General features: G+C 41.3%; 1 protein-coding gene across 3 annotated transcripts in view; it reads left to right on the top strand.

The window, feature by feature from the left end:
- Positions 1 to 19,247, top strand: part of ANO6 (anoctamin 6) — a 125,892-nt gene extending 106,645 nt beyond the window's left edge. The window contains exons 16-20 of one of the 3 annotated variants that reach the window (XR_015728755.1): positions 1,846 to 1,976; positions 4,753 to 4,958; positions 16,004 to 16,064; positions 16,410 to 16,515; positions 17,751 to 17,782. Coding sequence is in view for 1 of the 3 variants with exons in the window: in XM_060694706.1 (XP_060550689.1) it covers positions 1,846 to 1,976; positions 4,753 to 4,958; positions 15,862 to 16,064; positions 16,410 to 16,515; positions 17,751 to 17,885 (781 nt within the window). In the remaining 2 variants the exon portion in view is untranslated. Of the gene's footprint in view, positions 1 to 1,845; positions 1,977 to 4,752; positions 4,959 to 15,861; positions 16,065 to 16,409; positions 16,516 to 17,750 lie in introns of all 3 variants that reach the window. The other 2 variants (XM_060694706.1, XR_009623261.2) reach the window with 2 other exon arrangements.
- Positions 19,248 to 21,433: the final 2,186 nt, after the last annotated feature.

The raw sequence follows: 21,433 nt of genomic DNA, 5'->3' as shown, positions 1-21,433 counted from the left end.
GCTTGTGGTTCACAAGCCATGATCATCCCTATCTTCAAAAAGGGAGATGCTAGCCTAGTTGAAAATTACAGACCAATCTCTTTATGTTGCATCACTTGCAAAATCATGGAATCAATCATTAACCAATCTATTACCCTCCACCTAAAGACAAACAACCTACTCTCCAACAAACAATTTGGTTTCAGAAAAAAATTATCCTGTAATCTACAACTACTACATTGCAAAAACGTATGGACTACACATCTTGATCAGGGCAGAGCAATAGACGCAATTTACATAGACTTCTGTAAAGCCTTTGATTCAGTGGTACACAACAAATTACTTCTAAAACTAAAATCCTATGGCATTTCTGGACTCCTACATGAATGGATAACTGCCTTTCTGTCAAACAGACAATAAGTGGTTAAAATAGGAAGCACTCTATCAAATCCTGTACCTGTTAATAGTGGTGTTCCCCAAGGCAGTGTTTTAGGTACAACTCTCTTCATACTTTACATAAATGACCTTTGCGATCATATTAAAAGCAACTGCATTCTCTTCGCTGATGATGTTAAACTATTCAACACCACCGACAATGCAACTACCTTTCAAAAAGACCTTGACTATGTGTCAGATTGGTCTAACAAGTGGCAACTTCAAATCTCAACCAACAAATGCTCTGTCTTGCACATTGGCAAAAAAAAAATCAAAACATAAAATACAAATTAGATGAACATGACCTTGTAGATGACCCTCACTCTGTCAAGGACTTTGGAGTACTCATTTCTAAAGATCTAAGTGCCAAAGCCCACTGTAACAACATTGCCAAAAAGGCATTAAGAATTGTTAACCTAATCTTAGGTTAGGGTTAGGGTTAGGGTAGCTTTTTCTCTGGTAACTAGAGCATACAAAATATTTGCTAGACCAATTCTTGAATACAGCTCATCTGTCTGGAACCCGCACTGCATATTGGACATAAATACAATTGAGAGAGTCCAGAGATATTTTACGAGAAGAGTCCTTCATTCCTCTACCCGCAATAAAATACCTTATGCCACCAGACTTCAAATTTTGGACTTAGACAACTTAGAACTATGCCAATTTCAGTGTGACCTAAGTGTAGTACATAAAATTATCTGCCACAATATCCTACCTGTCAATGACTACTTCAGCTTCAACCACAACAGCACACAATAGATACAAACTTAAGGTAAACTGCTCCAAACTCGATTGCAGAAAATATGACTTCAGTAACAGAGTGGTCAATGCCTGGAATACACTACCTGACTTTTTGGGGGTTTGGGGATTTCTTCCCCAAACCCCCAAAACTTTAACCTTAAACTGTCTCCTGTTGACCTCACCCCATTCCTAAGAGGTCTATAAGGGGCGTGCATAAGTGCACCAGCATGCCTACCGTCCCTGTCCTAATGTTCCTTTTTACTCTTAATCTTTTCATGTATTCAAATTATGTTTATACTTTTACCTGTTATCTTATATATGCTTGACAAATAAAAAATAAATATAATAACAAATAAAAATAATAAAATAAATAAAAAATAAAGAGATACAGAAAACCATAAATTATTGTTATCATTTTGAGGTCGTCTGAAGTTTTGCAGCCCAGAGTTGATAGCTAATTTGGGGTGATTTGGGATGATGTTGAACATAGAAATTATAAATGGATTGTTTTATTTTTTCAATTTGAATTAGATGGATTAAATCCTCCCAGTGTGGGAAAAAATTGAAATGTTTAGCTCTACTGTTTTGCGGAACTTTGGGAGCAACAAAGAAATGCTGATAGAGTTCAAATGTTACACCTCTACTCTAGCAGCTAGAATAAATCTTGCTGATTCTCCAAATGTACAGGTGGCTTAAAAATCTGGTTGGGAGATGCCGCTCAGCTACACGATCCAAAACTATTGTTCCTCGCTGGGAGCAGGACTACCATTTGCAGGCCATTGGCAAACTTGGATTGTTTTATGAATACCTCGAAATGGGTAAGCCGACTAATCATTTTATTTCTTCTTGTCATGTTATATATTGGATCAAAATTTGCTTCACAGATTCTGTTAAATAATTAATACAAAATAGAGGAAAAGGAAAAAAATGTGTGTATACCTCATGTACATGTGTGCATGCCTACACAGGTATGGAGGCCTAATGCAAAGAGCTATGCTTAAATTATATGTAAAATGAATGTGTAAATTTATGCTGGAATTTTGGTTGAATCATAGACTTTAGTATTAAAAAGGCTTCTGTATGTCTTAAATACAAAGTCCTTTCATGCTTATCTCTCTCTGAACAGATGCTCATACTTTCTAATTCAACTTTAGTACACCAATTTTTCTTATTTTTGGCTATGCAAAGGGCTTTAATATACTGTAAAAATGGGAAGACCATCCTGGTTATCACCTATGGTTTTTTTAAAAAACGTTGGTGAGAGCAGAAGTCCATATTAGCCCAAAAGTATATTCATTTCTATAAAGAGATACTAATGCACGTTTTCTGATAAACATAATATGTGCACATTTCAGTTCTTCCAATATCTTTAATAACCCTCCTCTATATAGAGGAGATATGTTTTTATACTGTATATAAATAAAATCAATAGCACTTAGACTTACATACTGCTTCACAGTGCTTTATAGCTCTCTCTAAGCAGTTTACCAAGTCAGGATATTGCCCCCAACAATCTGGGTCCTCATTTTACCCACCTTGGAAGGTTGGAAGGCTGATTCAACCTTGAGCCTGGTGAGATTTGAACTGCCAAATTGCAGGCAGCCAGGAGTCAGCAGAAGTAGCCTGCAGTATTGCATTCTAACCACTGCACCACCACAGTGTGTGTGTGTGTGTGTGTGTGTGTGTGTGTGTATACGCACATACATACTGCATTCAGAAAGTATTCAACCCTCTCTTCACTTTTGTCAAGATGAAGCCTGATTCTATAGTTGTTGAAATTCTTTTTTTTTCATTAATCTACACTCAGTACCCCATAATGACAAAGCAAAAACAGAATTTTAGAAATGTCTGTAAATTTATTAAAGAGATAAAATAAAAATATCACATTGGCATAAGTACTCAGACCTTCACTCAGTACTTAGTTGAAGCACCATTAGCAGCAATTACAGCCTTGAGTCTTTTTGGGTATGACATGACAAGCTTTGCACACCTGGATTGGAGGATTTTCTGCCATTCTTTCTTGCAAATCCTTTCAAGCTCAGTCAGGTTGGATGACGACCATCGGTGGACAGCCATTTTCAGTATCCTCCAAAGATGTTCAGTAGGGTTCAAGTCATTAAGAGTTATCCCTAAATCTCTCCTATGTTGTCTTGGCTATGTGCCTTGCTCCATTCAGCTTTCCCTCAACCCTGATCAATCTTCCAGTCCCTGCTGCATACCACCACCATGCTTCACTGTTGGAATGATATTGGGCAGGTGATAAGTGGTGCCCGGTTTCCTCCAAACATAATGTTTAGAATTGAGGCCAAACTGTTCAATCTTGGTTTCATCGGATCAGAGAATCTTGCTCCCCACAGTCTGAGAGTCCTTCAGGTGCTTTTTTACAAACTCCAAGCAGGCTTTCATGTGTTTTGCACTGAGGAGAGGCTTCCATCTAGCCACTCTACCATAAAGCTCAGATCAGTGGAGGGCTGCAGTGATGGTTGCCCTGGAACTCTGTCCCATCTCCATACAGGATCACTGGAGCTCAGTCAGAGTGACCATTGGGTTCCTGATCACCTTTCTTCCTAAGGTCCTTCTCCCCCAATTGCTCAGTTTGACAGGGTGACCAGCTCTTGGAAGAGTCCTGGTTGTGCCAAACTTCTTCCACTTGAGAATTATGGAAGCCACTGTGCTCTTAGGAACTTTTAGTGCAGCAGAATTTTTATTGTAGCCTTCCTCAGAGCTGTGCCTTGCAATAATCCTTTCTCTGAACTCTGCAGGCAGTTCCTTTGACCTCATGGCTTTTGCTCTGCTACAGTATGCATTGTCAACTGTGAGGCTTTCTATAGAGAGGTGTGTGCCTTTCCAAATCATGTCCAATCAATTTAATTTACCACAGGTTGACTCCAATCAAAGCATAGAAACATGTCAGCAACTAACAAGAGAAATGGGAGGCACTTGAGCTAAATTTCAAATGTTCTTGCAAACGTTTCAGTTTTTTTCTTTTTAATAAATTTACAGACATTTCCAAAATTCTGTTTTTAATTTGTCATTATGGGGTACTGAGTGTCGATTAATGAGAAAAAAATGAATTTCAACTGTAGAATTAGGCTGTAGCATAACAAAATGACAGAAGTGAAGGGAATCTGAATACTTTCTGAATGCACTGTATATGTGATGATGGATGGATGGATGGATGGATGGATGGATGGATGGATGGATAGATAGATAGATAGATAGATAGATAGATAGATAGATAGATAGACAGACAGACAGATAGAACGGACAGACAGACAGACAATCACCACATTAATAATGTATATATTCTTTTGTTGAAATATTGAATAACATGTTGGAAATTTATTGAATAAGATACTGAAAATGATTGAATAAACCTAGAATCAGGAGTGCTATTCAGCAGGTTCTGACAGGTTCTGGAGAACTGGTAGCGGAAATTTTGAGCAGTTTGGAGAACCAGCAAATACCATCTCTGGCTGGCCTCAGAGTGGAGTGGGAATGGAGATTTTGCAATATCCTTCAAATGTGAGATTTGAAAACAGATAAAGCACTACTGTTTCATCAACATTATAATACTATATTTATTATTTCTAGTTATACAATTTGGATTTGTAACATTATTTGTGTCATCATTCCCGTTGGCACCCCTTCTGGCCCTTATTAACAATTTATTGGAAATTCATGTGGATGCTTGGAAGATTACCACACAGTATAGACGCATGGTTTCCCAAAAAGCCCAACATATAGGGGCATGGCAACCTATCATGCAAGGAATAGCCATTCTGGCTGTGATAACCAATGTAAGTACATTTTACAACAATAATTACCTGCTTATAAACATTACAACAATTGTACTTTTTAATAATTCAATTGTTAAATATTATAAAAACCATACCATGATTAAACAGTAGTTGGACTGGAGAGACTCAGATTCTGGCTCACCTTCAGCCACCAAAACTCATAGCATAACTTGGACCTCAGTCTCTCTCTCTCTCTCTCTCTCTCTCTCTCTCTCTCTCTCTCTCTCTCTCTCTCTCCCTCCCTCCCTCCCTCCCTCCCTCCCTCCCTCCCTCCCTCCAATGCATTTCACAGAAATATTTTTTAGTAATAAAATAAAGGAGACCCTAGAAATAAAATGAAGGAGATCTTACTGGTAGCAAAAATATGAGATTTAAATCTAACAAATAATTCAGGACAACATCAGTTAGTAGATGTTCAAAAAACATCATATGCAATTAACAGAATTTTCAGTCATCTTCCCCCAAATACTGGACAAATAGTCTGGATCAAGTGTTTTCATGTGTTATCTTTTGATTAAGAACCATGAGAGACCTAAGGTGCCTTTGTAATATCTGACTTATCACAAATGTAAAAGCTGAGCGCACTACAAACAGGTTTCAGTAGGCAGCACAATCACTAACTCTGCACTAGAATCTGAGGATACTTATTTAGCCAAATATTTAAAATCAAAACCCCAAACTACCTTTATCTAGTCTATTATTGGTGTAAGAGAGTGAAAAATAATCCCATTATTAAGAACCATCAATCTCCTCTGTTAAATTCATGTTTAGTTCTTTTCACTGCATGAATTTGTTAGAAATGGTAGTTTAATAACTATTCCTGACAGTTGTCTGTAGCCTTTTGTCATGCTCAAATGCAATTCCATATGCAGCATATTGAATTTATCTAGACAGGAAGCTATTAGAGCATGAAATACTGTGACCAGGAAAGATTGCAGCTAGCAGAGAAAAGTGATTGGATACCTATTATTTCAAGAGACCATCTGGATGCCTTGAAAGAGACATACTAGAAGCTCTCCTAAATAATTTCCTGGGCACAGAGATATATGGGGTGCAAGGTGCTTGAGAGAAAGCAAATTATCAAGGTTAATTGATAATTAACTCTGGTTTCAGACTAGGAATTTGGAGACCTATTTATCCTGCTAAATAACTGCTTCAAGCAGGTCTTTCTGTATGTATTGGCAAATTATAATAGTTGGTTGCAGAGTCAGCTAGATATTTAGACCGGTTTTGGCATGTTTGTGCCCCTATTGAGTCTGAGGACACATAAACAGATGAGAGTGTTAAAGATATTGTCACAGGATATAAGTATAGATTCAAGAGTTCAAAACTCAAATTTCCCTACTTTAATAGTGAACTAAAGATTCTTTCAGAAAATTAATAAGCATTGTATTATATTTTAAAAATACTTTGTAGATATACCCATAGGCATTCCACAGAAATGAGAGCCAATTTGGTGTAGTGGTTATGACATCAGTCTAGAATTCTACTCCTGCCTTAGACACAAAGATGCCTTGGACCAGTCATTCACTCCTAGCCCTAGGAAAGAGGCAATGGCTAAACAGTTCTGAAAAATCTTGTCAAGAAAACTGGAAGGAGTCTCTGAGAATTAGATATGATGAACGGGGGGAAAAAGGAAGAAAAAAATCCACATAAAGTGTGTAATATACCAAGATTTTAGAACTACTGAAATCCAAGGATAGCTCCTTATATCTTTTATTCATATTTAAAATGATTGCCTGAAATATCACACAGGATAACAACACCAACATACTTAGTGTATCCATTACAAACACAAAATTGATGATTGGTTAATAAATTTGCAAAAGACTTTTTGCAATTGAATTTTTATCTGTCTAATTTCGTTCAATATCCTTTGCATCTTTTCCTGGGATATTTTCTTCTCTAAGTGATTGTACTGTATAAAATAGCCCCTCATAAACGCTTTACTGCATCCCATACTGTTGTTAAGCTTGTCCCTTTTCCCAAATTATTCTCAAAGTATTCCTGTTGTTTCTTTTTACAGTCTTTTACAGTCCTTTCCTTTTGTAGAATAGCTTCATTTAATCTCCATCTGAAACTCGAGCACTTTCATTTTAAAACCAAAAGCACAGGATTATGGTCCGAGAAAGGTTTAGGCAGAATGTCCAGAATGTCAAAATTTTACTTGTGTGATTTTTAGATATCCATATCATGTCAATCCTTGAAAAAGATTTATGTCTTTCAGAGAAGAATGTATATTTTCTGGCATTTCCATTTTTTTTATCTCCATGAATCTATTAGTGCTAGATTACCCATCATCTCAAAGAAGGTTTTAGATAATTTACCCTGTGAGGGGTTAACCCCTTTAATTGATGTTCTATCCAAAGCTGGTGTAGTCACTCCATTCCAATCCCCCAACATAAGCCAGTTTCCATACAAGAAAGGCAGTAACTGATCCATTAAATGATCAAAAAAATTGCTTCTATCATCATTTGGCCTGTACACGCCCACTACTATTGATTTTATCTCATTAAATTCTATTTCCACTGCTACAAATCTACCATGTCCATCTGCTATAAGTAGCTTAGGTTTGAATTGGGATTTTATATATAAAACAACCCCATTAATCTTTTTTATACCAGCTGATATAAATTCTTCTAATTGTTTATTTATCAAATATTTCTTGTCTTGTTTCTTAATATGTGTTTCTTGAAGACAGACTATATCCAGATTAAGTTTCCTCAAATAGTGAAATAATTTTTTATGCTTAGATGGGGCAAAATTTGTGAAAGACTTTTATCTATTTGTAAGTCTCCTAAAGTCACTTCTAGGTGAGATGGGTGGCATATAATTTTATTAAATAAATAAATCTGTCATGACTTGGATCAGTTAAATGAATATCCTGCTGTTTTCCTAAAATATTTATACAGAGCTAGAGCCAGTGGTGGGATTCAAATAATTTAACAACCGGTTCTCGTGGGAGCGAGGAGGGAAACTGGGCAAGCCCTGCCAGAAAGGGTCCATCGAGGAGCCCCCACCAGTGGATGCCCTCAGGAGGTGTGGGCTTGTGCAGACAGGGCCAGAGCCCCTTCCACTCTCCCCCTCAGCATTCCTCTTCCAACACCTGTGTTGAGTATTGAATGACCATTCAAACGGACCAATTAGAATTAAATAAAAGAAGCGGGAGATTTAGAGGAAAGTCAGTGGCTGAAGCTGTGGACAGCTCCCTTTAAAAGGGGCTGCTGCGGCTAGGCTTTTCCATTGCTGTACTGGAGCTAATAAAGAGCTGTTACTAAGTCACTGTCTGTGTCCTTTCTCTGCCCACGATCTTGCACTGGCGATGAAGGTGGGATTTCAGGAGGACAATCGGATACTAAGTCACTAAGCTCCCCAAAGCAATCGCTGGCCACCAGAAGCAACGGCCAGAAGATGTCTTCGATCATGCCGCCCGCACCATTCAACCTGGCTGGAGAATACTGGGAATCGTACATGGAGAGATTCCACATGTTCCTCGAGGCAAACGACTTGCTGAGCTTATCGGAACAGAGAAAGAGGGCACTCTTCCTCACCCACTGCGGAGCCACCGTTTTTAAGATGGCAAAAGCGCTAGCATCACCGGCAGAGCTGAGAACGATGACCTGGCTGACCCTGCAGAACATTCTGAGAGCCCACTATGCACCACAAGCTTCATCCCTGGTAAGAAGAAACGAGTTCTACCGGAGGGACTAGAAGGAAGGGGAATCAATAAGCGAGTTCGTGGCCACATTGCGTGAGATAGCCACCACTTGCGAATTCCTAAACATGGACGAAGCTATGAGGGACCGTCTTGTACTGGGCCTGAGGGACCTCACATTACAAAGCCGTTTACTTACAAGGCCAAAAATAACATTTCAAGAGGCTTTGGAAGAAGCAATGGCGACTGAGGCATCCCAGAAATCTGCAGCCGCCATGAAGAAAATGAACAAGGGGCTGCAAGGGAAGGAAAAAGCCGCCATCCACTACGAGGAGGTAGAGACCCAATCAGAAGAAGACGAAGGAGATGAAGTCCATCACCTCTGCTCAGACCGCAAAGAGAAGAAACAAGGGAAAGGAAAGAGGGAACTGCGGTGTGCAGGCTGCGAAGGGAATCACCCAAGATCAGAGTGCAGGTTCCGAGACGCAATCTGCCAGAGATGCGATTGTAAAAGGCACATAGCAAGAGCTTGCAGGGCATCCCAGCCAGCCTCACGCAGGACCAAACAAACCGGCCCTCAGCCACGAGCCAGACAGTTCCAGACAGGAGCCCGGAAACAGCCATTTGGGAGAAGGCGCAGGAGTGAGGACTATGGATCAGAAAGAGCGGAGACCCATCAAACAATAATAGTCAGACACGAGAGCGCGGGAAAGTCTAAGAAGATGGCGGCATCGAGGGGAGACCCTGCAAAATGGAAGTCAACTCAGGGTCGTGCCTCTCCATGGTATCCTGGGCCACCATAAAGCAACTAATTCCCAGCCTCACGACCAGTGCACTCAAACATCAAAGAATCACGCTAAAAGATTACCAAGGCAACCGGATTCCAGTCCTGGGCATTGGACAGTTCAACATAAGATTCAAAGGCTTCCGAGGAAACTGCCTCTCACCATAGTGGACCAGGACAGACCCAGCCTATTAGGTCTGGAGTGGTTCAAGCCTTTGGGACTAGCAGTAACCGGGGTCAATTGGATTGAAGACGACGGCTGGGAAGAGGAGCTGATGAGAGAATTCACGGATGTCTTTGATGGCAAATTAGGCAAGTACATGGGGTCCCCAATATCGTTCAACCTAGATCCCCAGGTAGCCTCTGTCAGAATTAAACCCAGGAGTGTTCCTTTTGCTCTACGGCCCAAGATAGATGAGCAACTGGACAAACTCGTTGCCCAAGGGGTACTGGAGCCAACGGACCATGCTAAGTGGGAAACACCCATTGTCACCCCCACAAAGCCAGATGGGTCAGTGCGCCTCTGCGGAGACTATAAGAGCACCCTAAATAGGGCGTTGCAGCAGAGCGCCTACCCAGTACCCGTGGTACAGCATCTCTTACACTCCCTGGGGCAAGGAAAAATATTTGCGAAGCTGGATTTGGCCCAGGCATACCAACAATTACCCGTGGACGATGCCAAGGCAGAAGCACAGGCAATAGTCACGCACCGAGGGGTGTTCAAGTGCAAGCGTTTGCAGTTTGGAGTAAGCGTAGCTCCAGGACTTTTTCAAAGTCTCATGGAACGGTTGCTTCAGGGAATTGAAGGAGTCGTCCACTATTTTGACAACGTATTAATCTCAGCCAAAGATTGGGAGCAATTACAGCAACGATTAAGGGCGGTGCTGACCTGGTTCCAGGAAGTGGGGCTGAAGGTGAAAAGGGACAAGTGTCAGCTAGCCCAAACACAAGTTGAATTCCTGGGGTATTTAATCGATGGGGCGGGAATACGACCCACCTTAGGAAAATTAAAGGCCATCAGAGAAGCTCCAACCCCAACAAACAAAACAGAATTGCAGGCGTTTCTGGGGTTATTGAACTTCTACAATATTTTCCTGCCGCAGAAAGCCACGATTGCAGAGCCCCTGCACCGGCTACTGGATAAGAGGACGGAGTGGACATGGGGGAAGACGGAAAAGAACGCATTCGAACAAATAAAGTGACTTTTAACTTCGGACAGAGTATTAGTACAGTACAGCGGGACCTTGCCTCTAAGATTAACTTGCGATGCCTCCCCATTCGGCATAGGACCTGTACTGAGCCATTGCATGCCCAATGGCAGAGAAGCCCCCATCGCATTCTACTCACGAACACTGTCGAAGCCAGAAAGAAATTACAGCCAGCTAGATAAAGAAGCATTAGCCGCAGTATCTGGCATAAAAAGATTCCACGAGTACCTGTATGGGAGAAAATTCGAACTCATTATCGACCACAAACCGCTCCTGGGAATCATCGTGGGAGACAAGCCGACAACCCCATTCTGCCACCAAGAATGCTAAGGTGGACTGAGTTCCTCGCGGTATATGACTACCAGCTACAATACAAACCCGGGAAGACCATCGACCACGCCGACGCACTCAGCAGATGCCCGCTTCCAGAACCAGTGGAAGACCTGGCACCAGCCACAACCACCCTGCTGATAGAAACCATGGAGAACACCCAGATCTTGGCTAGGGACATCACAAGAGCAACAGCTAAGGACGGGATGCTGGCGTGCGTTTTGAACTGGGTATGGAAGGGATGGCCTGGGACTATCATAGACATGGAGTTCAAACCGTTCAAAACGAGACAAACAGAACTATCAGGATTAAAGGGGTGTCTATTGTGGGGGGATAGAGTAGTCATCCCAAAAGCATTAAGGAATGATGTGCTAGACCTGTTGCATGAGGGACACCCTGGGATAGTAAAGATGAAGTCATTAGCAAGAAGCTATGTCTGGTGGCCAGGGATGGATAAAGAAATAGAGACTTGGGTATCGACTTGCACACCATGTCAGGAATCCCGGCCAGCACCACACGCCACGCCCACACATGACTGGGAGAATCCCAGGACACCATGGTCCCAGATACACATAGATTTTGCCAGGCCATGCCTGATCATGTTCCTGATCATAGTTGATGCCTACTCTAAATGGTTAGAGGTACAATTAATGACATCAACAACATCGGAGGCGGTCATCAGGGTCTTGCGGAAACTGTTTGCAACACACTACCCGACCTGATAGTTTTGGACAATGGACCCCAGTTCATGGCGAACCAGTTCAAGATGTTTTTAGCCAGCGTGCTTGCTTCGGCAGCACATATACTAAAATTGGAACAATACAAGATGTTTTTAGCCAGCCAGGGCATCCGACATGTGCTATCTGCCCCAGGGAAACCATCCAAAAATGGTTTGGCTGAAAGGATGGTGAGAACAACGAAGGAAGCCTTAGCCAGACTGGGATCAGGGGACATACAAGCGAGGATAGATAAGCTATTGACCATACAACACATTACATCAGGTGCCACCACACACAGAAACCCGTGGAGCTGCTAATGGGGAGAAAGCTACAATCCCACTGCACCCCCATTACAGTACAGAGAAACCAGTCGATTCGACCAGCAAAATTAGACAGTTCATAGTAGGGGATAAGGTATACGCTAAAAATTTCAGCAGAAACCCCTTATGGATCCCCACAAAGATAATACAAATCACAGGGCCCCTATCCTACAGGTTAGAAACAGAAGATGGGTGAAATTGGAAGAGACATATAGATCAACTCAGGGCCCGACTAGTCAGGAAAGACCATGAAACACAAGTAGAGACTCAGGGGAGGAGAGCAGAAAACCACACAGAAACAGACCAGCCCTACACCAAACACCACCAAGCGAACAACAAGAACGACTCTCAAACCCACCAGAGGACAGCGAACACTTATCTGAAGTCCAGGAGGGAGTCACCAATGACTGCGACAGTCCACCGTTCCAGCTGGGGGGAGACGGAAGGAACACCCAACAGAATAAGTCCACACCGCCAGCAGCAACAGAGTTTGAGAGAGTTCCAGAGGCGCCTCCAGGAGAGACACAGAACTTGACCTCTCACTCCAAGAGTGCTGGAACAACTGAACTGTGCAGGTCCAGTCGCACCCCTAGATGGCCCGCCTACTTACGTGCCTACGTGTCTTGAAAGACTCCAGGATTGGTTGGGGAGGGGTGTTGAGTATTGAATGACCATTCAAACGGACCAATTAGAATTAAATAAAAGACGCAGAAGATTTAGAGGAACGTCAGTGGCTGAAGCTGCGGACAGCTCCCTTTAAAAGGGGCTGCTGCGGCTAGGCTTTTCCATTGCTGTACTGGAGCTAATAAAAAGCTGTTACTAAGTCACTGTCTGTGTCCTTTCTGTACCCACGATCTTGCAACCTGAATGGTGGCAGGCACCTGGCCACTCTGCAGGCCCGGGGAGGGTGGGAGTTTGAAGAACAACTCTTCAAATCTTGGTGGATGGAGAAGGCCCCAAGGATCGGAAACCTGATCTGGCTCTTTATCGGGCTCACCCATCTCATTTGCAAGTGGGCCATGACCAGCTGGGCATGGGGCAGGCGGGGCGGCTCCCGGGGAAACGCAACAAATGAGTGGTGAGTGTCAGCTGCCCCCTGCCTTCCTCTGCCTGATAATTCTTTCCTGAGTTAGCAGGCAGAGGAAAGACTGATCACAACCATATGAGGCGGGTGTTAAATCATAACACCCAGGCCAGGATGGGCGTGCAGGAATCATTCTAGCAAAGGAGTGTGGGGCCTGGATTTCCCCACTTCCAGAGAGGCCAGGAAAGAGGCCAGGCTGCCAAGCCATGCCAGGCCCAGGGCTGTAAAGTATGGCCCTCACTCCAGGCAGAAAGCAGCCCTTGTACTGGCAGGAGGGGAAAGATGATCAGGGCTCTGCTGCGTAGCCAAAATGTTTGGCCTGGCCTCTGACTGGGAGGCAGCATTTCCCTCCAGCAGGCAGCCTGGCTCCCTGCCCTGCTTTCTCATTTAAGAGAGATCCCCGCTTGGCTCGGCTGCACCCCATATGCCCTCGCTTCCCCCAAGCATTTCTTTGCTAACCTGATTTCTAGCTCCATCATGTTTCTCCATCGCATTTCTCACTGTCGTGTGCAGGGAAACCAAAGTTTGTGAGACTAAAAAAAAAAGTTCAATCAATTCCAACTTCATGAGATTTTTTTTTTTTGCAAGAAGTTGGAGTTGATTGATTGAACTGTTTTTTTAGTCCCACATACTTTTATTTCCCTGCACATGACGGTGAGAAACACAACAGAGAAACACGATGGAACTGGAAATCAGGTTAGCAAAGAAATGCTTGAGGGAAGCGAGGGCATCTGGGCACCAGGTGTTGAAATAGGCCTGTCTCTCTCCAGCAGAGGGAAGGCTGGCATCTACTAGCATTTAAACATGGTGGCATTCCAGCTCTGGCCAGGAAGGGGCAGCTGCCATGGCGCTGCAGGCAGGATGCCCGCTTGCTTCAGCACCCTGCCCAACCCTTTGGCACTTTGCCAGTGCTTTGGCCCTGGTCTGCTGCCTTATGCGCAGGTCCCACCCCACCCCTGCTGCCTACTGTAAAGTAAGACATCCCCCCAAACACAGTAGTTTTTGCCTGTGTGACATGATTGAAGACGCCGCGTCTCCATTTGGTTTCCATCACTCCTCTCTTGGACTTTTGAGGAGGGTTTTTTTTCCCCGCCTGGAAGGAAGTTGAATGAAAACCAGATGTGTTCTGGAAAACACAGATTTATCATAACTGGTTTGCCGAACTCAACAAAAAATTAGGTATCGGTTCTGCCAAACCCGTGTGAACTGGCTGAATCCCACCACTGGATAAAGCAATAATAGGAACATAAAATATGATTTCTATATTTATCCCTCTAATATACAAGTCTCAAGTCTTCCTACTTCCTACTTTTAGGCCTGGTAGTTCCCCCAGCCATTAAAGGCCAGTTGAGTAGTGTTCCCACCCCCATCCCCGCCCCATGGCAGTTTACTGTGCACTTTGCCACCATTTTAGATTTTGTATTTATACTGTATACTGTCTGCTCATTGTTATGTTGTTTCGTTTTGATTTATTGCATATATCTTATATCCTGTACCCTCAGATTCACAATGACTGAGTTGGACAGACTTATACATCTTAAAATTAAAGAAATAGTTAAATCATCTTTTTTTTAAATTCAGTCAGTCAGAGAATGACTGTTGCATTCTTGTTGCAAAAAATTCAAATTGTGGTAGATCAGTGATATAAAAGCTTCTAAGATACATTCTCAGGTTTATTATACAGATTTGAATAGATATTAAGACATTGAAAGTTTATGTCATCAAAGGAACTATATAAATAATCTACATTTTAAAGAGAGATAATAGTCTTTTAAACATTTTTCTTCTTTAAATTATTTACCAAGATTCAAACACCATCTTTCAAAAATGTTTGGGATAAAAACAAGTAGAGAAAAATCAGATCTTTGCATTATTTAATTCAAATTTAGTTTTTTGTATTGCTCTCTGTAAATTATATAAACTAATATAAATGGTAGGCCTCCAGCTAATTGGCATAAGCTGACATGTAATTTAAAATATTTAATTCCTGAAGGAATCAGCTTTGAAACAAACTGCATCAGACTAAGATAATGCTTGGGAGTCAGTAGAGATTCTCAGTCATCCAGGTCATGGCTGTCCCAAAGGTGTTTATTCTGGAAGGCAACTGGACTTCCTGTTTTTTCTTTGAAGACGTTTCACTTCTCATCCAAGAATATATATTATATATTATTAAATATTATATAATATAAATCCTTCCATTCCCCACTATCCTGTCATAGCTGAAGAAGCTTCTTGGATGAGAAGCAAAACGTCTTCAAAGAAAACACAAGAAGTCCAGTCCTCCAGACTAAGCACTTTTGGGATAATGCTTGTATATTCTGACATCAGTGAGGAATATTAGAGTATTAAATAAACGTATAGCTAAATTGTTAGTGCAAGCTTAATAGAAAGAATAAATTAGATTTATTCTTAGATTATTAAATTATTAGTAATTAGTTAGATTATTAGTAATAATAATTAGAAAATGCTGTTGGTTCATAGAATACATTGTAATAATTTAAAGTGGTGAGATATAAAGAAGGAGGTACAATCATAAAGAAAGAAGAAATACGTTATAACAGATTTTCCTGAAAGCAATTACTATGTATTTGCTGTGTATTATTGTGACAGTAGAAATAATAAATTGGAGTTCTATATTTGTACTCTACCCTTCTACCAAGAACAGAAATAATTTGTATAATGTTTATCTATGTATATCTCTGTTTAGGAAGATTTAGACTGTCTGTTTTTATTTGATTTATTTGATTTCTATAGCTAACCATCCCAGCAAGCGAATGTTCTCTTATTCCTGTTTTCAATATAGGCAATGATAATTGCTTTTACATCGGATATGATTCCACGCCTGGTTTACTTCTGGTCATTTTCAGTCCCACCCTACGGGGATCACAGTAGCTGTACCATGAAGGGATATATAAACAATACTCTTTCTATTTTTGCTGTATCAGATTTCCGAAATGAAAGCAAGCCACATGTTCTTCCTGTATTTGCCAATTTAACAATATGCAGGCAAGTCTATATCCTGATTAAAGATAGGAACAAAATCAGTATGCCTTTGCTTGTTAGGCTGTGTAAAATAATGGAAATTAAAATTGCTAGAAAAAAAATCAAGGTCTTTTAATTCAACACTATTTTTATTATCTTACATAGTAATATAATAGTAGCATGATGAAATTCTGCAACTCTGATATGGTTGTATATTTGGTTGCAATTTATTCTGATTACATTTACTTATATAGTGTGTTACCTTAAAACCAGAGCAACAGGAATCTTTTGCTCCCCCTTCTGGTCTTTGTACATTATTGCAGAGACATTTGAAATAATTGTTTGAATTACTTTCTTTAACTATGTTAGATATCGAGATTTCCGAAACCCTCCTGGACATAAACATCAATATGAACATAATATTTATTACTGGCATGTTATTGCAGCCAAGTTAGCATTCATCCTTGCGATGGAGGTCAGTATATTTATTTCTAAATCTCCCCCCCCCCAATATTTGGTATTAAAAGCCCTGTCAGTATCTGTTTTATATTTCTTACAACTATCCAGTTTCACTTTCTCTATCCTTGTATGAACCTATCACAGCCTATTCCTTCTGCCAGCCATCATAGATTACCATATACTATCAGTGAAAATTATTAATAAGAGCATGTTATTTAAGGGAACACTACACAATCTTGCAATTAGGGTGTCTCCAAACAATTCGTTACCCACGCTTACTGATGTACAGATTCTATTTAATATAATTATAAAAGATGGCAAGTAGGATTAAACATGTCAACTCTAATATCAATTTATAACAGACATGAATGTATGTATGGAAATATTCACTTGTACTTTGATCGGCGCTAAATTCAATTCTATACTTTAAGCATTATCTCTGACATCATTAACTCTTCATCTTGTTTTACTATCATTTTTAACCAGATTACTCCATCCATACTTTTCTGATTCTCACTATCAATTTTATGTTCTCTCTTTAGTTAAAAATGGATACTAAAAATTTGCAAAGATATTTTTTTATTTAAATGAAAAGACTTTAAATCATTTAATTTTACCTTCCCTGTTCTTAAAGATGTATGATACAGTATATGCACTTTGTGAAAAAAAAGTTCAATGAGGATATTTGTATTTTTAAAAAATATTTCCTATGTTGTATTATCCTAACAAAATGGCAATGGTTCTTCCATATAATTTTTTAGGATAAAATTAATTTCCAAATAGAATGCATAGGGATGGAAATAGAATAGGGATGTTGCCTTTTCATTACTTTTGTAATGACTTAGAAGGAAAAAGCAAATCTAATTTTAATGTTAAGGAGATGGCATTAGAATGCTATGCCCCCACACCCTATGCCAGTAGTTTACTAGTAATCAAGTGCTGAATTAATGGAACAGAAATTACCAACTAATTAACCTCTTTTTTAAAAAAAATCATCCTGCAGCACTGCATAAAAAAATATTTCCCTTTTCAGTTGAGCTGAGACAATTGCTCTGTGGGGTACATTTTGTTTTTTTGTCTGGAGATCAGATCCTTCTATCACAATGAATTATAAGAAACAATTATAAGATACACCTTTCACATTAATCAGAGAATTTTAAACTGGGGCATATCAATTTTGCTGTTTTTTCCCCTCCAATAATACTTGTTCATTGTAAGAAACTGATGGTCTTTCTATTGACTTTTTTTCAGCATGTTGTCTACTTTGTGAAGCTTATCATTTCATATACCATTCCAGATGTGTCATGGAAAACTAAGAGCAAAATTAAACGGGAGAAATACCTAACACAAATACTTCTTCATGAAAATCCTCTAAAAATTATTTAAAAAAATATGGGGAACATTGCTGACAAATTATTAAAAGGAGCAGATACCACTTTATGACCTAAATGTGAATAAATGCTAGTTAGTTACAACATCTAATAATGAGTGAAATATTCTATGAAATCAACAGAAATTGGATTAAAAATTTAATAGGTCAATACCAGAAGAGAAGAAGTAAATATTCATAAATAAGTTTAACAGAACGTATAATTTTCATATGTATCGTATATTATCACTCATACATTCTCCTGAGTTGTTTTCTGGCTTGGAAATTTCCTCTTAAAAGTCTTGATATATATTATTAATCCACCCAACCCAACATCCTCTTAGTTCATGAACTTCTCTAGTTGGAAAAATCAATTATGTGTTATTATTTCCATCTTCATATAAAATTTTATTTTGTATTTCAGGGTCTGTTGGACAGGAGGAAAAGAGTAGTTGAATTTCAAGTCAGTTTTCTACTATAGTGGGATATATGCTGTCATATGAAATCATGCAAAAATCTCTTGGAGCAGTATGAAATAGAGCACAATAGATAAAGATGCATTAATATAAACTGACAGATGACTTACTTAAACTAGAAAGAGACATATATCTTCCAAATGTTTACAATAGAACCTTGTAAAAATGAGTTACAGCAAGTTTGACTCAACTATTATTCTAGTGTAGAAAACGTCATATAAGAGCTATGAATTTATATTCAACCTAACAGTATTTTATTATGTTTACCGTATTTCTGAATTAGATGTAAGGCAGTGTGAAAGAAAACACCTGCAGATCTAAATTAGGGGGTAGCTGTGCACTTTCTAATATATAACAAGCATTTTATAGAACATAGAAGATAGGAAGACCAACCATCTGGAATTGTGCCAAATTATCCAGATTTTAAAATTTAATTTAATTTAATTTAATTAATTCAATTTATATGCCCTCCATCCACATCTACTCTGTGGCAGATTTTCCTTTTGTCAACCATTGCAGTTCGGCAGTTCGAATCCCTAGTACAGGTCTCCTGCATGAGCAGGGGGTTGGACTAGATGACCTCCAAGGTCCCTTCCAACTCTGTTACTGTTACTGTTTTGTCTGCTGTCAGCTAGCTTGCTTCTTGCTGCCATAGAAGAGGGGAGAGGGATCAATGAAGAATTTTTCATTGCAGTTTTGCAACTACTCTTTGCTTATCTCTCCAAGGTCAGTTCTTCTAGTGTTGATATGCAGAAGCCCTCTGGTTGCCTAGGTACAAGAGAGTTGGGCTGTACAGTTTGTTTCAAGTTGCTGTTTTCGCATGCTTTGCCTGTTTTCATGAGCTTCCCCAGGGATGGAATTTCTTGCTTTTGGTTCATTCCTAATAAAAGTACTTTTCTCTAATTCTATGGAGCTCAAGATTTTTCTTTCCTAGAAATTGGACAAAGGCAGCCCTGACATTAGGCAAGCTCTGCTTTAATGCTCAACCTGGAGACAGCAGTCTACCATGGGGACCAAGCATCCAATGTCCAACCATGGGACTGAGCTGGAAGAAACTGGAACTATGGCCAACTTCCCCACTAGACCACACTGTGCTTGAGATGAGGCAGAATGGCGAGAGGAGCTGGACTTCAATGTGAAACCCAACAGGTGAGGGGGAGTTGAAGAGCCCAAGAACCTGTTGTACAGACAGCTACCCAAGGTTCCTGGTTCATCCCAGACCAAGCTGCACAAGCTATTCTACCTGCATGGACTGCTCCTCAAAGGCACCAGAACCCAAAGGTCCCAGCCTTGGAGGTTAAGTATGGGTTAAGTATGAGCAACTGGGATTTTTCCTGGTGCAAGTCTGGAACTACATGCAGGAGTATGGAGCCAAACTGGAGATTGGAGAAGCTCAAATAAGATGGGTAACCATGGCTCTGGAGGGTGCAGCAGCTGAGTGGATGCTCTCCCTCCACAATAACAATGCCTCCCAACTGTGGAACTATGACCGCTTTATGGCAGCCCTTCGCCAGTGGTTTGAGGATCCACTGGCCAAGCACAAGGCTCAGATCTGGATAAAGATCTGAGCCATCGTCCAAGGGCGATGGTCAGTGGCCATGTACACCAGTGGTGGGATTCAAATAATTTAACAACCAGTTCTCTGCCCTAATGACCAGCTGGGTAGGCATGGCTAGGTGGTCATGTGACTGGGTGGGCATGGCCAACTCAACATCCCTCACCACGCCTGGCCCCACCTCCCAGCCACTCACCTCAAAGGCATCAACAAAATACAATCTCCATTTATTTACTACTACTGAACATCACTTAACGGTGGCAAGCAAAATCACAAAACGGAGCAAAATTCACTTAAATCTTGCTTAGCAATGGAAATTTTGGCTCAGTTGTGGTCATAAGTCGAGGACTATCCCTAATGAGAATGTGTAAGAATGCAACCTACAACCACATACAACCATCACTCCCCTTTCCTTCTATTTATTCCCCAGTCAGGAAGGGGCCATTCAGCGTCCACATGTGCTTTGCTTTCCGAGTCGACTCCTTCTTGTTCTCATCTCCTAACAGCTCTGCGCATACACAGGCCACAGCTGTTCTTCATCCCCATCCCCATTTATCTCAGCTTCCGAAGGCAGCTGCCTCTCCGGAGGCTGGGAAATGTTGGATGGCCCTGGGTCTATCTCTGCTTCCAAAGCAGAGCATCCATCAGAACTGGCCCAAGTTCCTCCTCAACCTCCTGATCGTCCGAGTCTGCCGCCAGCTCTGCTGGCAGCTGGCAGGCCCCAACAAAAGGTGAGCTCCTTGGTGCCAAAGAAGGGGCTGGGTCACCACTGAGGCCGGCCCTGGATGGGCAGGTTTCTCTCCCCACTGGCCAAATTTTGCTATGCACTCCATGACCTTCTGCGAGGCGACAGCGCATGGGCAAATCCCAGTGGTGCCATGAGGTGTGTGCGTGTTTGCTCTGTGTGTATATTTAAGGCCAAGAAGGAGGAGAAGGTCCCAGAGTGCATTGCGAATTTCGGCCATTGGGGGAAAGACCTGCCCATCCAGGGCTGGCCTCAGTGGTGACTCAGCCCCTTCTTAGGTCCCACAGAGCTCACCTTTGGGCTCATCAGGGTGACTTTTCCCCACCAGCACTTTGCTGCCCCAGAGTAACAAGAGGCCGAATTTCACGATATGCTCCGGGCCTCTTGACACTCTGGGGCAGGAAATGCAATGTAGAGGCTGGCACAAAGAGGAACAGGGAAAGAGGAAAAGCGCCCTCCTTCTCTCACACTGGCTGCTCCTTTTCACCCCCCTCGCTATCAAATTGGATCCTGGGTGCTGTGCTGCAATGGACATGGCTGGCATGAGGCTGGCATGAGGGAAAACAAGGAGCAGGGAAAGAGGAAAAGCAGCCTCCTTCTGGCTGCTCTGTTGCCCATTTCTCCATTGCAGCGCAGTGTCGCGAAGCTGGCCACACCCACCCAGGTGCCCTAGTTTCCCAAGCATTTATTTGCCTGATTTCCAGCTCCATCACATTTCTCGCCAAGTTCTGCCTGCAGCGCCCATTCTGGCTGCCCCTTCCCAGCCAGAGCTGGAATGTCTCTGTGTTT

The sequence above is a fragment of the Pantherophis guttatus genome, chromosome 7, assembly GCF_059756535.1.
Source record: "Pantherophis guttatus breed Tessera chromosome 7, ASM5975653v1, whole genome shotgun sequence".
In the NCBI taxonomy this organism is placed as follows: Eukaryota; Metazoa; Chordata; class Lepidosauria; order Squamata; family Colubridae; genus Pantherophis; species Pantherophis guttatus.
Note: the sequence above shows the minus strand (reverse complement) of the source record. Positions and strands in the feature narration are given on the sequence as shown.